The 15,865-nt window shown below is 31.9% G+C and overlaps 2 protein-coding genes across 2 annotated transcripts in view; one reads left to right on the top strand and one right to left on the bottom strand.

Moving 5' to 3' along the window:
• The window catches only part of LOC144847624 (rho family-interacting cell polarization regulator 2-like), a 51,209-nt gene extending 40,299 nt beyond the window's left edge, over positions 1–10,910 (bottom strand). The window contains exons 1-4 of the mRNA XM_078704079.1: positions 10,837–10,910; positions 8,919–8,960; positions 7,595–7,671; positions 1,231–1,349 (exon numbers count right to left, since the gene is read on the bottom strand). Of these exons, the coding sequence (XP_078560205.1) occupies positions 1,231–1,349; positions 7,595–7,649 (174 nt within the window). The 5' untranslated portion in view covers positions 7,650–7,671; positions 8,919–8,960; positions 10,837–10,910. The remainder of the gene's footprint in view (positions 1–1,230; positions 1,350–7,594; positions 7,672–8,918; positions 8,961–10,836) is intronic.
• Positions 10,911–11,054: 144 nt separating this feature from the next.
• Positions 11,055–15,865, top strand: LOC144847844 (nucleoporin NUP35-like). The gene is made up of 11 exons (XM_078704381.1): positions 11,055–11,195; positions 11,861–11,994; positions 12,294–12,409; positions 12,634–12,766; positions 12,972–13,044; positions 13,144–13,246; positions 13,387–13,440; positions 13,858–13,927; positions 14,423–14,551; positions 14,752–14,910; positions 15,178–15,865. The coding sequence occupies exons 1-11, from the start codon at positions 11,183–11,185 to the stop codon at positions 15,253–15,255; spliced, it is 1,062 nt and encodes a 353-aa protein (XP_078560507.1). The 5' UTR covers positions 11,055–11,182; the 3' UTR covers positions 15,256–15,865.

The raw sequence follows: 15,865 nt of genomic DNA on the forward strand, positions 1-15,865 counted from the left end.
AGTTTTAACTGAAATTACTTATTAGATAGCTCGATATAATTGCCGTTTAAGTATACTTAACTGTACTGTTTTGTAGCCTGTGGCCATTCACAGGGAAAGACTGACCCTTAAAATTAAACAAAATCTCCTATCTAAGTGAATACAATTTCATACTTAAATATTTATTGAAATATTTCACTTAAGTGTGATTAGTGAATACCACCACTGATTGCTTCATTGGTGAAATATGTCACTAGGCTACTATGTCACTGGGCTACTATATCAATGTCCTATGATGTTGAAGGCACATTATCCTTAATGTTCATTTGAATTATTATTCAAAAAGTAATTCAATCTTTTATTAATTAGTTGTTAAAATAGAGGGTAGCACAACACATTTATATATAGCTGTATTCTTCTTAAGCTCTGTCTACACTACCAAACTAGTTTGACAACAAGCAAATATGGTAGTGATATGCTCTAATATGATATGACATCATCATGTTCATATATGGGCACATCACATTTATGTTTGATAGTGTAGACAGAGCTTTTTGTGTTTGGTGAAACATCAAACATTCTGTTTGTTTTGATAATACACCTTCCTATGGCTTGGCATGTGGATAAATATTTCAAAGAAAAACCACAAGTTTCTGTCTGGCTCCCTGGCTGAAAAATGTGCATCAATGGTCACTGTTATTTTTAGAAACAATTTTAATACTGCTGTCAAATTGATTATGATACAAAAATAAACAGTTTATTTTTACATTTTTTGGTCTATTAATAACTTTATCAAAGAGCTTGATTCTGTCCAGTAAAAATCATGGGCAAGCCACTCCGAGGCTCTGTTGAGACTTGGGCTAGTCATGGAGGAAAACCTCCATGGGCTAGTGAACTGCCATGCTTTATATTAGTGGGTATAGAAATTGTTATTGTTAATTTTGGACTAGCAAAATGTATGGCTAGTAAAAGTTTAGAAATACTATACTATACAATAATTAAATAAATTGAAGAGGGTTGCCCACAAGTTACTGTCCAAAGGCTGAAGGGGGACACAAAGGTTAAAGGGCAAAGTCTTGTTGGGGGTCATAGAGAGCCAGACAATATGGGAGGTTTTACATTGGATTTCACAACATGAAATTTTATTTAAAGACACAAAAAAATATTAGTATGAAATCAAGGGTGCTGCCGGGAAATATATAAATCAAATTTATAAGCCAATTTATTTTTAAAAAGTTTTGAGAGACTTACCAATAGCGGGTTAATCAATGGATCACTTCGGAAACCCGCAAATGAATTACTCCGGTTCAGTGACGGGCGATGGGTGCTACTACGACGCCTTAACGTTCCCGAGAAGTCTTGTAGCCGCCCTAAATAAAACATAGCTAGGTTACTAATGGAAGCGGTGGATAAACGACTCATTGTGGCTAGATTATAAACAAAACATGATGACCGACGTTAATCCTTCCATGATATGACAGATATTAAATGATATGACAAACCATCTTACATATGGAAGAGTTCATTATACCAATAGGGTCCAAAAAATTAAAAGGGCAATTAACAATTTATATACACAATGATTATTGGTTAGCTTATGAACATAAAATAAAAATACATAAGAACATATCTGTTGTTAAAAGTATAAAACTTCATTATTAAACAATATTAAATAAACTTTATTAGAAAGAGGATTTAGTCGGCTGTGGCTAGGCCTACATTCGTGATTATAGGCATGATGAGCACATCCGCTGCAAGGTATAGACCCCTGGTATGTCAGTTAAGCTTCTAATTTCAGAAACTCATAGGTTGTTTCTTGGTATCTATCATGTTGCAAGATAAACAGTTTGCACAGATAGCGTGCTGAGGGTTTTAATATAGAAAGTACTAAATGCTGTCCGTAAAAAAAAACCAAAATTATTAATGGTGTTAAAAACACAATGCAAATTTCAACCATGGATGAATTACCAATTTTAGAAATACTCCAACATAAAATTATTTAAACAACCTAAATGCACAAATATGAACACTATAAATTTTACATGATGAATAAATGTTATGTAAATGATGGGTACTTTTAAAATCTACACATCATTGTTTAAAAAATATTAATTAATGGTGTTAAAAACAATATAAATTTCAACCATATGAATTAAAACAGATTCCTTTTGTTTAAACCAACTTTTATTTTTAAAAATACTCAACATAAAATTGTTATAACAACTTAAATACACACAAACACTCATTTTTACATGATGAATAAATGTTATGTGAATGATGGGTACTTTCCCAAATCCACACACTATTGGGCATCTACAGTAGCCCAAATCATCATTTCTGGAAAGACTGGTATTCGGAATGCATTTTAAATGGTAATTTAAATTTGGGGAAAAATTCCGAACTTTAAATATTTTGGTTTTTGGGAAGGTTGAATATGCACCAATAAAACAGTATTTCAAATTCACTGAAACAAAAAACAAGTAAACAAACAAACGTGTGAGGTGCAGAAGCACTATTGCAGGTATTAATGACAAATTGTAACACCTGCCTTGGCCATCAAGAAGATGTTGATGATAGACAGGTGGACAGCTGGCCCTTAAGGCACACCTGGAGGAAAGGTGTGTGTGCTTATTTGTTTTAAGAATGCTCTTCATCTAATACATTAATTGTCTATCTGATGGCTATTATAGTTGTAATTAAAGAATAAAATGCATTCATTCAAGATGGGTGATACTAACTATGGGCAATAGCCACCAGTACGTTTGGTAAGGTTTCAAAGATTAAGATTACTTTTTCACAGAGGCTTTTGACAACCCAGTGGTTTGAACAGAGATTGTTCCCTTTTTCTTGTGAAAACCGGACCAATTTATTTCTTGTGGCTACATCACTATAAAGTATATAGTCCCAGACAATTTAGAGAACATAATAAAGGGTGGGATTATACTTGGATTACATTGATGGGCACCTTGTGTTCATAATTTGGGGGTGGGATTATACTTGAGTATGGGAATAGTCATACACAGTGTATACCATGTGACACTACAGTGAAATTTAGTGGTTAGATACGAAAAAACAACATTGCTACAGAAATTTTCGTCAATAAATGGAATTCTAAACAAATCTATTCACTCCCAAACCATACTCACTTTTAAATCTAGTTCTGCTACTACCAATTACTCCCAAAAACTAATCTTTAGCGACACGTACGTATGTCAGGCAAGATGGGTATCATCCAATTGCTCGAGGAACAATGGAGGACAACATACAACACATGGAGCTTCAGGTGACAGAATTAATTATCATCAAACCGTACTAGATTCTCATACAAACTTTTTGCGTGATGTTTCCTTATTGAATGATACCAGACTTCTAACATTATTAAGATATTGTGTAATGGAGATGTAGTTTAATTACCTGCTGTAGATTACTTTTATAAAGCTCTGTCTACACTATCAAACTAGTTTCACAAAAAAAGAGTGATGTGCCCAAATATGGTAGTGATATGTCTAAATATGGTAGTGATATCATCATGTTCATTTATAGGCACATCACATTTTTTGTTTGATAGTATAGACAGAGCTTAAAATGTTGACAAAAGAAAAGATGTGACTGCCAGGACTGTTGTTGTTGTTTTTATGAGCTGGGGAAAAGGTTGGTAAAAAGGATCTTGAAAAATGCCAGGAAGATTATTTAAAAGTTAGCTAGGCAGAGTTTACTTACACCGGGAAGGAAAACCATTTGTAAACTAGACATGAAACTCGTCACTTTGACGAGTTAGTTATCCGCACAACGACAAACGCCACGTGCACGTCATACGTTGGAATATTGCACACAGATAAAGATTATGGCATTATGACAAGAACTGAAGAATATGATATGCTGTTAGTGCTGAATTCTGTCAATTTGTGTCATATAGTATATACATGCAAAGAGTATAATCTGTATACATATTACATACAGTGTAGAATAGGTGAAATTACGGGACCCGCCATTTATTCCAATTTTTAACATGGCGACGGTATCAAAATGAAACACTTAAATAGCAATTTCTGGAGGAAATTATCTCAGGAACAACATATTAACGTGTAGAAGAAATTTGAATACGTAAAATATAGATGCGCACCCTTTTAAATGTGATGAACTATTACGCAAAATATGAAAATACGACTTTTTTTTATTCAACTGGCCATATGATGACGTCACAACATCCGATTGGCAAAATGTTTACATGAATTCGTATCTACAATCCAATAGCTTCCAGAAAACGTTTTAATCGTGATTATCACATTTTATTCTTACGAGCTATTACAGATTAAAATTTACTGTAAAGATGAAATTAATGACCCACGTAATTAAAATTTTTAGGCATGATGACGTCATAAAAATTAAAATATTTTTATCTCATGCTAAAGAAAGTTGATTGACCTACACAATATATAAATTTAGGAGAAAAAGGAATACAGATAAGCGTGATGCGCTCCATTGAATGTGATGAGCAATAACGAAAGAGACAAAAATCCTATATTTTACATTCGTGTGGCCATACGATGACGTCACAATGTTTTTTTAGCCTTATCGATGCATGATCCGATATCTACAACTCATCAACTTCTAGATTTTGTAATAAAAATAAACGGTTCACGGTTTACTTTAGAAACTATGACTGTTTAAAAAAAGACATAATTTTGACGATTTTTTAAGCTTTTTCATAAAAAACGCGCACGAATTGTCTAATTCAACGTGTTCGTATGGCGTTATTTAAACTGGAAAAGGTCTAAATTGTTTTCAAAATTACTAGGAAAGACTTGAAAAATATAATTCAAGAGAAAAAATATGTTTTTAACGCTATGTGCGTACCGCGTGCGTAAAAAATTGCGCGTCCGTGGGAATTTTTGACATGCTCAAAATGACAAGAAACGCATAAAAAGTTGATTAGAAATTAATTTTGCGCATTTTGAAATTTTAAATGCGCGTGCGCGCGTAACTTCTTGTGAAACATGCCATTTTTAATCCGTAGAAAGTTTGCCCCTGATATGACTTAAATTTTGTCAAAGTGTCAATACTAAATGACTTTTGGTTTTTAATCTATAATCAATCATTGAAATTCATAAAATTGCGCGTAAGTCACGTTGCGCAACTATGACGTCATTCAAAAATAGGAGGTGCACAACTTCACGTAAATGCCCATATGTTGTCAAAGTTATGAAATGTTATGTTTACACATTTTAGAGAAACGCGACTCACAAAAAGGAAGGAAGGATCCAAGAACTAGATTTGAACTCGTCACTTTGACGAGTTCGGGTTATCCGCGCAAATGCAACATGCACATACTTTAAACTATGAACCTCGACAATTACTATGCCATCCTATGACATGAAATAAATAATGTTTACAGTGCTGAATTGTACCTATTTTGTAGCATACAGCATATTACAGTATTTACAGAATACACTGTATATGTTATATACAGTGTAGCATAGACGAAATTACGAGACCCATCTTTTAAATCCAATTATTAACACGATGATGTCATCAAATTGACATATAAACATAACTATTTTAGAAGCTGATTATCTAAATAATTACATTAATACAAATTTGAACAATTTTGGGCACGTAAAAGTGAGATGCGCTCTCGTTTAAATGCAATGAACTTTTACGCAAGAGATGAAAATATGACTTTTTGAATTAAACTGGCCATATGATGACGTCACAACATCTAATTGGCAAAATATTCACATGAATTCGTAACTACAATCCAATAGCTTCCAGAAAACGTTTTAATCATGATTATCACTTTTTATTCTGACGAGCTATAACAGATTAAAATTTACTGTAATGATAAAAATAAGTGCCCTACGTTATTTACATTTTTAGACATGATGACGTCATAAAAATTAAAATATTTTTAACTCATGTGAAAGATAGTTGATTGACGTAGACAATAATAAAATCTCGGGGGAAATGGACTACGTATAAGCGAGATGCGCTCTGTTGAATGTGATGAGCAATAACGAAAGAGACAAAAATCCTATATTTTACATGCGTGTGGCCATACGATGACGTCATAACATCCGAGAGGTAAAAATTCTGCATGAAATCATTTCTACAATTTATCTTCTTGCATAATAAGTTAAAAAAATTAGGGGTCACCTTCGATCCTGAAGAGCTATAATAGATTCAAAATAGGCATTATTTTGACAATATTTTGTAACTTTTTAAACAAAAACGCGCGCAAATGGTCTAAATCAACGTGTTCGTATGACGTCATTTTAATTTGAAATTATGTCAATCTTTTTTAAAACGACTAGGAAAGGCTGGAAAATCACAATTCAAGAGAAAAAACATGATTTTCATGCTCTGTGCTCTGTGCAAAATTTTTCGCGCGCGCGGGAATTTTTGACATGCTCAAAATGTCATGATCAGCGTAGAAAGTTGATTAGAAATTAATTTTGCGCATTTTGAAACTTTAAATGCGCGTGCGCGCGTAACTTCTTGTAAAACATGCCATTTTTAATCCATAGAAAGTTTGCCTTTTATATGACTTAAATATTCACCAAATGTCAATACAAAATTACTTTTATTTTTTATCCTATGATTAATCATTGAAATTCATAAAATCGCGCGTAAGTCACGTTGCGCAACTCTGACGTCATTCAAAATATGGAGGTGCACAACTTCAGGTAAATGTCCATATAATGACAAAGTTATACAAAAGATATATTCATAAGCAATAGGGGATATGCTGCTCACAAAAATCCAGGAAAGAAAGAAGAACAAAGATGATGAAAAAAAAAGATATTTACAATCACATGGGTTATCCTGCAACTAAGTTGCGGATAACCAATAATACAGAAAAAAAATATTGATCCCATACAATAACAAGGAGTTATCCGCTCTACCAAGCGGATAACTAATAATGGACTCTACTTCGAACAGGAACAGGGAGATGTTACTTACTATATCTGGATGATTCTGCCTGGACTTTCACTGGTGTGAAATGCATTATACACCAAATTCAATTATTTATTTTTTTAAATAAAGAAAAGCTTCTACAAAAACACTTTCTTCGTGACTTTCATGTGTTTTGAGATGTTTGACTTTTTAACATGTCTGTAAATGGAGAGCTTTTTAAATTATCTCAAGTTTATTGAACGACCCCATTCTGTCAAACTGCCCATCTTGAAAATGGCTTGATGTGCCAAAATAAATGTTTACAATTTATTTATTTCCGAATGGAAAGAATAAATGTTTGAAAACTAATTTGTTTGTATCAAGCTCTATCTACACTGCCCAAATATGGTAGTGATATGCTTAAATATGGTAGTGATATGCTTAAATATGGTAGTGATATGCTTAAATATGGTAGTGATATGTTCAAATATGGTAGTGATATGACATCATCATGTCCATAAAATGAGCACAACACATTTTTTTGTCACATAAAGTTTGATAGTGTAAACAGAGCTTTAGATTAATTATGATTACCAAACAGTTAATGAATACCAAATAATTAAAACCATCAATGTTAACACCAAAATGATACAAAAATATTACTGTACAATATGTAATAATGTTAAAGAGAGTACTAATAATAGTTACAACAAACTCCTACCTTCTCTGTCTCTAGCTCTGCTCATCCGAGCAGAGAAACTACGCTGAAAATTCATGACGCTGTTGATTCCTTTTAAACTGTTTATTTGTGGACGAATTTGGAAAATAAATTTGTTTGTAAGTTTACTGGAATAGAGTTGGGTGCCAGTGTCAAGTTCATGGCAAAGTTTGCCTATGGGCATTGTATGTAGTATAGTACTAAAACTACTACTATTTTAGTATAATTTTTAAACAAAACTACAAGGTCATTTAAGAATGTGGACACTTGAGTCAGTTTGTTTAACAGATTTGTAAACATTGTTTAACTAATAGGATTATATTGTGTTCAAGTGTATTAAGTACAGTATGGATAGAAGGTCAGAAACAATCATTTTTCCAGTGGATTTTCTTTTATTTGTTTATTGCAAATCATTATAAAAACCATTATTTATTGATTTCGCACATATAACAAAGAAATAAATTATAACTACAATATGAAATATTATAAATAAAAAATCTATATTCTTAGATAATGCAATTTAATTTCACTAATATCATATTTAAATTTTCTCATATTTCTAACCTATTAGTTCAAGCTAAGAAAAATTGCATTTTGTAATATCTTGCCATTAAATACCTCATCTATCTATAAGACATCTGGTCCAGTTTCCCTGTGCTCTAACACAATTTATTTCTTCATGTTTAAACTAGAGGGCCAACCAGAATTGTGCAGCATCCTTTACCAATGACCACTCATTTTTACAAGTCAACTCTTACACAGTTGCAGGGAGATGTAATAAATAGTTAGTATATTATATCTCCCTGCTCTTAGGCCTAAGAGTGATTCTATAGATATAATAGGCTGGTGCTAGCTGAACAACTTAGAAAACAAATGTAGTGCAATACTTACATGTGCTATACCAACTTCTCTTATGAATACAATTTAATGCCATTGCTATATCCCAAATTCTCTAAATGTCCGCGTATAAAAAATATTTTAGTTTGCAATTTCGAATCAAGTAAATACAACTTAGCATCAATTTTTGCATTAGCATAGTAATATATACGAAAAAAAGAAAAATGTTGAACGCGGCAACGAAAATCTTTCAACGAGTGTCCAAATAGTAGTAATAATTATACACGAGGATAGAGTGAGAAAGACACTAATCCACTTCTTCTTGACACGTCGGCTCCAAACACTCTAGTTCACTTTATTGCAAATGCTATTATAAAAAATTAATAGCTTAAAAAAACCACAGCTAATGGTCACACTTGCCGTACAGAGGCTTTCATGTGCTTTACAAGTGTAATGAACGGATTCAGTAAAACAGGATTTTGCAACTCACCAATAAAAAATCTCTCAAGCTAACGTCACATATTGCGAATACCTGTCAAGAGAAAGAAATTAAAATATGATTAATTATACTAATTAAGTTACAACTTTACTTAGATGCATGATTTATAAAAATTTAAATTTCAAATTAAACACATAGTAGTAGTAGTGTAAATTAAATATGTCAACAAATAATTTTTTTTTTCATAATGCTTAATTATAAAGTTTATTAATTAATAGCATGGTCACTCCAAATATTTAAAACTGAAACTGACACCATGAATTAAAAGTTAATTTAACTTTCAATGTAAAAAATATAAAAAATTGTAAAGAGAAAAACATACTTGTTTAAAGCTCTGTCTACACTCTCAAACTTTATGTGACAAAAAAATGTGATGTGCCCATATATGGACATGATGATGTCATATCACTACCATATTTGGGCACATCACACTTGTTTTGTCAAATTAGTTTGATGGTGTAGACAGAGCTTAAAAGACAATACAGTAATTAGTTGCAAAAAATAACATTTTAAAGATATAATGTCGTAGTCTGTGATGACTAAAAAGGTAAGTAACATTAAAAAAACTAACTAGACTTCATATCAACCTGTTTTTTTTATAAAATAAATAAAAGACATTGTTGAAAAAGATGGGATATGTTATTACCAAAAAAAAACCATATTGGTTTAGTCAATATTTTAAGTTTTTGATCATCAAAACAAAAACATAAACACGGGCAACAGCAGATGATTAAAGTAAAAAGCAATAGTTAGTCGAGGTTCTAGACGGAGTTTTGACTTAATTAATATTAGTAAAAAGATAAATATTTTGGCGTTTCATATGTATACTACCTGAGCTCGAGACGAAAATCGAAAAGTCAACTGATGGACTAACATAAAAAAGACAATAACTACAGACTTGCGGAAAGTCTAACCAATAGTATACATCAGACGATCGTTGCAACATTAACAAATGTGCACTTAGAACAGCAGGAAGTAAGATTATGTAATACATTCCTTTAATTCATGGAATTTCATAAATAGGACTATGAACCGAAATAAATATATTTGCATTATACATCAAAATGGGAAAGTTCTAATTAAAGATATGGATACCTGCCACGGCTTATGGTTTATAAGTCATAAGGGAGATATTACATGGCTAATGACGACATAAAGGTATTGCCATTTATGACACATGCACTTATTCTAAGAGAAGCATAAAATCTAGCATACCTGTGTCGGGAATATGAAAATTACCTGTAAATTATTACTTGAAAAAATACATTTTTACAGTACTTGATTTGTATGTTTGTATATGTGTATGTTAGGATAAATTCGACAATTTTTCAAATTATGGTCAATAATTTTATTTAGTGTATAGGTATCAACCAACACACCATGCCTTTTGATTTTCATGAAAATTGTTATATTGGCGATGTCACAAAAATCTCATTTGTATCTTCAAATGGAATATTTATAAATAGCACGCCCTCTTCTGTGTCGTTCTCTGCGTTTTGACAAGTATTTCACTCAGTTTTGACTTGAGCACTAATTTATTCATTAATTATTTTATTATTAATTGCAATTTGAAACAGCGTAAATATTTTTCTTCAGTATCAATGCATAATTTCAAATTGCGCAAATCATGCATAAACATTTGATTACATAAAGCCTGCATTTAAAATGATCAAACCATTATGCCTAGCAGTCTACACCAAGAGAAATTAGGCTAGGCTAGGCTATCACTTTCCTCGACCCTGGACACACACCACAATATAGAGTCTACCTAGACTAGGCCTATTATATGACATGGTTTGTGCCTTGGCCTACTTCCTAGGAAGTTTATGCCCTTTCTTTTGTGGAATATATTATCACGCAGTGTTTCTGAAACGTGTGTGAATTTGTATGTTTATATATATATACTTACTAGGCCTAGAGATAATAGATTTCTAATTAAAGTATAACAACAACTAGACCTACAACTGAAAATGTAATTTTGTACTTCCCGGTGTGTGAATGATGGGCATCATGCATGTGGGGTCTACACCCCGTGTTTTTCTTCCTGATGGTTGCAAATTTTGGTTGTGAGCCCTCATCGATTGGAAAAACTACGCAAGTTTATTAGTCTTATTATTTTATGAAAGTTGAAACTACGTGGCTGTATATGAGAGGCTAAGGATTTCAATTTTCCAACCATCAAAAAAGTACATGCGAGCGCACATTTTAAAAAATTTGTTAGTTTCATAAAGATATATTTTCTGTTCATAATAATAATGGATGCTCAAAGTAAGACATCTCAAGTTCCGTTATAATATTAGCTTATAAACTACCGATGTTTGGTTAAGTATAACTCAAGAATAGTCTATATCTCGATTGAAAGGCTAGGCCTAGCCCATCTCTATGCATGATGAACGTGGTGGTTGACACTGACCGCAGCGGTATTTTGAGTAGGCTCGTGTGCCTGTTTTGTGATAGAGTGGGTCTAGGCTAGGCTTAGCCTAGTTCTTTCCTACCGTATCTTTAAGACTTTCAATCTTATTTTAAAGATAGAGCATAAATAAGATTAATGAAAAGTAAAATGTATAGGCCTTTTGAAATTGAAATAAATTAAAGAATAGCTTAAAAAAATAAAATCAACTTGATGACTGAATGAGTATTGTATGCCATAGCGCTTTTCTAGTTCTACTGTACTTTTATTTTTTTAATCAAATCATTTTTACTCGCTATTTATTGAGTACATGTGTTAGGCCAGCTTAACTCGCCATCATCGTCATCATCTTCACTCGCCATTGCCAACGCTAGGCCTAGTATTAATAAGATCTTAACCCAATTTAAAATAGCAGTTTATTTTATCGTAACCAACATAAAACCTGACAGATTTCAATCATTGTGAATCTATAATATATCATTATTGTAAAATATTGCATAAACGTTTATTGATCTGTTTTTAGGTGGTTATCATAGCAGTAGTCACCCTGGAATAGAACCAATGACTCTCGGTTCTCCAATTTCAAGTGGTAGCCAACATTCCAATACCGCCTACCTCCCAGGATTTTTAATGGGTGATCCCACACCCACAGCATCTGTAAGTATTGTGTGGTAGAAAAACACCTTGTCACAGTTAGTCGAATCGGACCCCAAAAAAACGTCAACTTAGACGAATTTTGACTTCGAAAAATTTGACTTGCAAATAAAATTACACAGTAATGTATAGGAAAGAATTGGGACTTTCGCGATTTTTCGAATTCTACTTAGGCGGAATCGACTGTATGTAAAACACTCCACATTTTGTTAATTAAATATCATTTATGCCCACTGTTTTTCAAGTTTTCTGACAAAACCACTCACCAGTTTAAATTGATTAACCTGTTCATTTTTTTTTAGCCATCGGCTAATCGGCTGTGGTCAACTAGTCCATCAAAAGCTCTCACTCCATCAACACTTGGACCAAGGGACAGTACACCAAGATTTGATAGATCAGAAAGCAGAAACATTACAAGGTAACAAGTGCTTAAGAAATGCTAAGAAGTGATTAAGGAGCTTGCCTTTAATCCCTCAGAAATTAAACCTCTGGTTCAAATGTTTCAACAAAATTAATAAAATGTCTGAAATCTTTTGAATAAAGCCATATAAAATGTGTTCATAGTTCTTATGTTTAATTAATTTTCAGAACAAATTCAGTCTTAAACTGTTATTATTATTAAAATCATTGCTCATTTTCCAGGGGTTCAATGACTCACACCCCTAAAGATAAATCTGGAGCGCCACCAGTGGCCGGACTCTTTGACAACGTTAATGCGATGAGAGGAAGTCCGGCGGTCCACACATCATATGCCGCATCACCTGACAGACGACAGGTAAACATTTTATTTAAAATATTGTAAAATTAATTTACATAACACATTAAGGTATTTCAAATCGGTATTTAAATTAGAAGTATAAAGAGTGTTGTATGCCAAAGCCTGGCACAGTGTGCAATTGATCAATTTGTACAATATTTGATTGTACATACATACATACACCACACACTTCAAATTGACAACCATTATTTATTTCATCTAGATGGATTCCAAGGGCCATATCCCACCACCTTTGTCTGCATCTTTTTCAAGAACTCCATTACATAGCTCAGTTGGTAAGCATTCTTCTTATATTAATCTTAATAGTATTTCATGATTTTATAGCAAAGAATATCCCTAGTCTCAGGGTATTCAAATATTCACTTTCTTGATAGGTACGCCAAGTCAGGTGCAATCCCCAGGAACTGGCAGTTTCTTCACCCATCAAACACCCACGCCAGCATCACCAGCTCAAATTGACCCATTTTATACACAAGGGTAAGTAGTACGCAATGATCTTGTTTATTATGTAAGAAGTCTAATTCAAAGGAGCTTGTTTGACCAGTCAAGTAGACCATGTGAATACACAGTCTGTGCAATAATAGATCTTGATGAAATTTTGATTTTTTTGTTTGTAGAGAATCGATATCTTTAGGAGATCAACTGAATGATACATGGGTAACTGTGTTCGGGTAAGTCAATAGTAAATACATTAAAATAAAATTTTTTTAAAAGCCCTGCCAGATTTTTACAGTTTACAGCACAGCCTTCTTACAGCAGTCGACAACAAGATGACTTTAATATTCTTCCTAACTTTGTGTCAAGCTAGTTTTAAAAAAACACACAAATTGAAATATTCTGTAAATAGTTCATGCTTTTTATTGTTTTTATATATACATCACATATGTTTATAGTAATGTAGTTTCAATTGTTGTTCTGTAATTTTTAATGCAAGCAATGGAATTTCCAGAAATGGATGAGAATAAAATTTGAATCTTAATAAATAACAATAAGCGATACTATAAAATTGAGTCTCTTTCATATCCTCATATTGTGTTTAAAAACTTTTCAAAACTATTTATTTCTATGTAAATATGTTTATTTTGTAGAGTACCCTCTGCTGCCGTATCATTTATTATTCAGCAGTTCTCACAATATGGCAATATTGTGAAACATGTGGTAAGTATTCTGACTCCACATCTAATAATTAAATTTTGTATACAACTGTGTGAAGAAATAGATGTGACTGTCCACAACTATGACGATGACAACATCTTTTCTTTGTTTGATGAAATTACAAATGATAATATAAAAAATAAATATATTGTTTTAACAAAGATAAATTCATTTTATTTAATTCATTTTATTTTTTATTCTAAATTTGTTGTGCTTTATTTTATCTTTATAAATTATATTTATTTTAATTTGATTTTATTACATGTTTATGTCTTGTCATGTTTTATTTTTGTAAAGGTCCCTAATGATCAGCTTCGACTGGATGGACCACCCTCGTAAAAATTTTTTTTTTAAATTAAAAGAAAAGAGGAAAATTCTTGAAGCATAATACTTATAAAAGAAAGAACCGTATTCTTATTTTTATTATAGGTCTTTTTATTCTCATACAAATCTTTTTTCATATTATTATCTTTGTTAATTTTATTTTTTTTTATTCAGGTGGCAAGCAATGGTAACTGGCTTCACATTCAGTACACATCTAAAATTCAAGCAAGGAAAGCGTTAAGTAAAAATGGAAAGATCTTTGGCAATAGTATCATGGTTGGTGTCACGCCCTGTATAGACAAGGTAAATTACATTCATTTCATAAACATTTATTTCTATTAATAATGCATAGAAAATAACAATAACGAAATAAATCAAGAAAAAATACCATTATTAGTGGATTTTACAAGAAGAAAAATCTTGTCACGTAAAACCCATGGACAAACCAATCAAAAAATAAAAATTGTAATATATTTGAATATCAAAATCTTATTATTTCACAGAGTGTGATGGAAGGAAGCAATAGTCAAGCGAATGTTACGGGTCACTTAACTCCTTGTACGCCCTCATCTACAACCTTTAATCGCGATTCGACAACGCCAGTTAAAAAACCCATCCGACCTTTAACCTCTGCATATAAAACAGTTAACAGTGAAATTGAAGTATGTAATGTTTTGTTTTTTTTGTTGAATATACATTATACAAACGGCGACATCGAAAGGAACTGGCCACCCTACCATATAATGCCAAGGCTTAGTACAATGAGCTCCTAACAGCTCATTCCCCTACATTCAAAATGAACAGGGGTTTCACCTTTAACTTTATACATGAAATGCAGTACTTTAGATTAAATCAATGTTATAATGCATTTTTTAGTAATAGATAAATTAAATAAATGAATTAAACATCATTTTTTTTTATGTTTATAGGTTGTGCCCGATAGCAATACGCCAAAGAAATCAAATAATGTACTTACGAAAACGATGGAGTATATGTTTGGATGGTAGTGGATAGCAGATGGTAGCATTTACACAGCCATACAATATTTTATAGTGATTTTTATGACTGAAACAATTGAGAAATGAGGGAAAAAATACAAGATATTAATATAGAAAAATGTTTAAACATTACCTGACCTGCTAATTTGGCGGCCATGATCTGTTACAGACTTTGTTGAAACAACAAATGTGTATAGCTCTGTCTACACTATCAAACTTTATGTGACAAAAAAAACGTGATGTGACCATATGTGGACATGATGACATCATATAACTACCATATTTGGGCATGTCACTACCATATTTGGGAACATCACACTTTTTTTGTCAAACTAGATTGGCTTTACACATTCATTCATAAAATTGGTGAAAATTTATGAGCAACTTAATGTAAATTATTATTCATATTTTTTCTAATGTTTGTGTCATTTATAATGTTTTATGTGTATTTTTAAATTAGTTTAGTTTGTATGGAGGAATTTATTTATTACTGCTAAATTTAATACTCATTGATAATATAATAATAACAATTCATCACACTAATTATTATAGATCTAATCATGTCATTAAATCATGTTTTTAAATATGATGTTTTTAATAAAAAACTAGGAGTGGTTAA

Source organism: Antedon bifida, chromosome 7, assembly GCF_963402885.1.
Source record: "Antedon bifida chromosome 7, ecAntBifi1.1, whole genome shotgun sequence".
Taxonomy (NCBI): Eukaryota; Metazoa; Echinodermata; class Crinoidea; order Comatulida; family Antedonidae; genus Antedon; species Antedon bifida.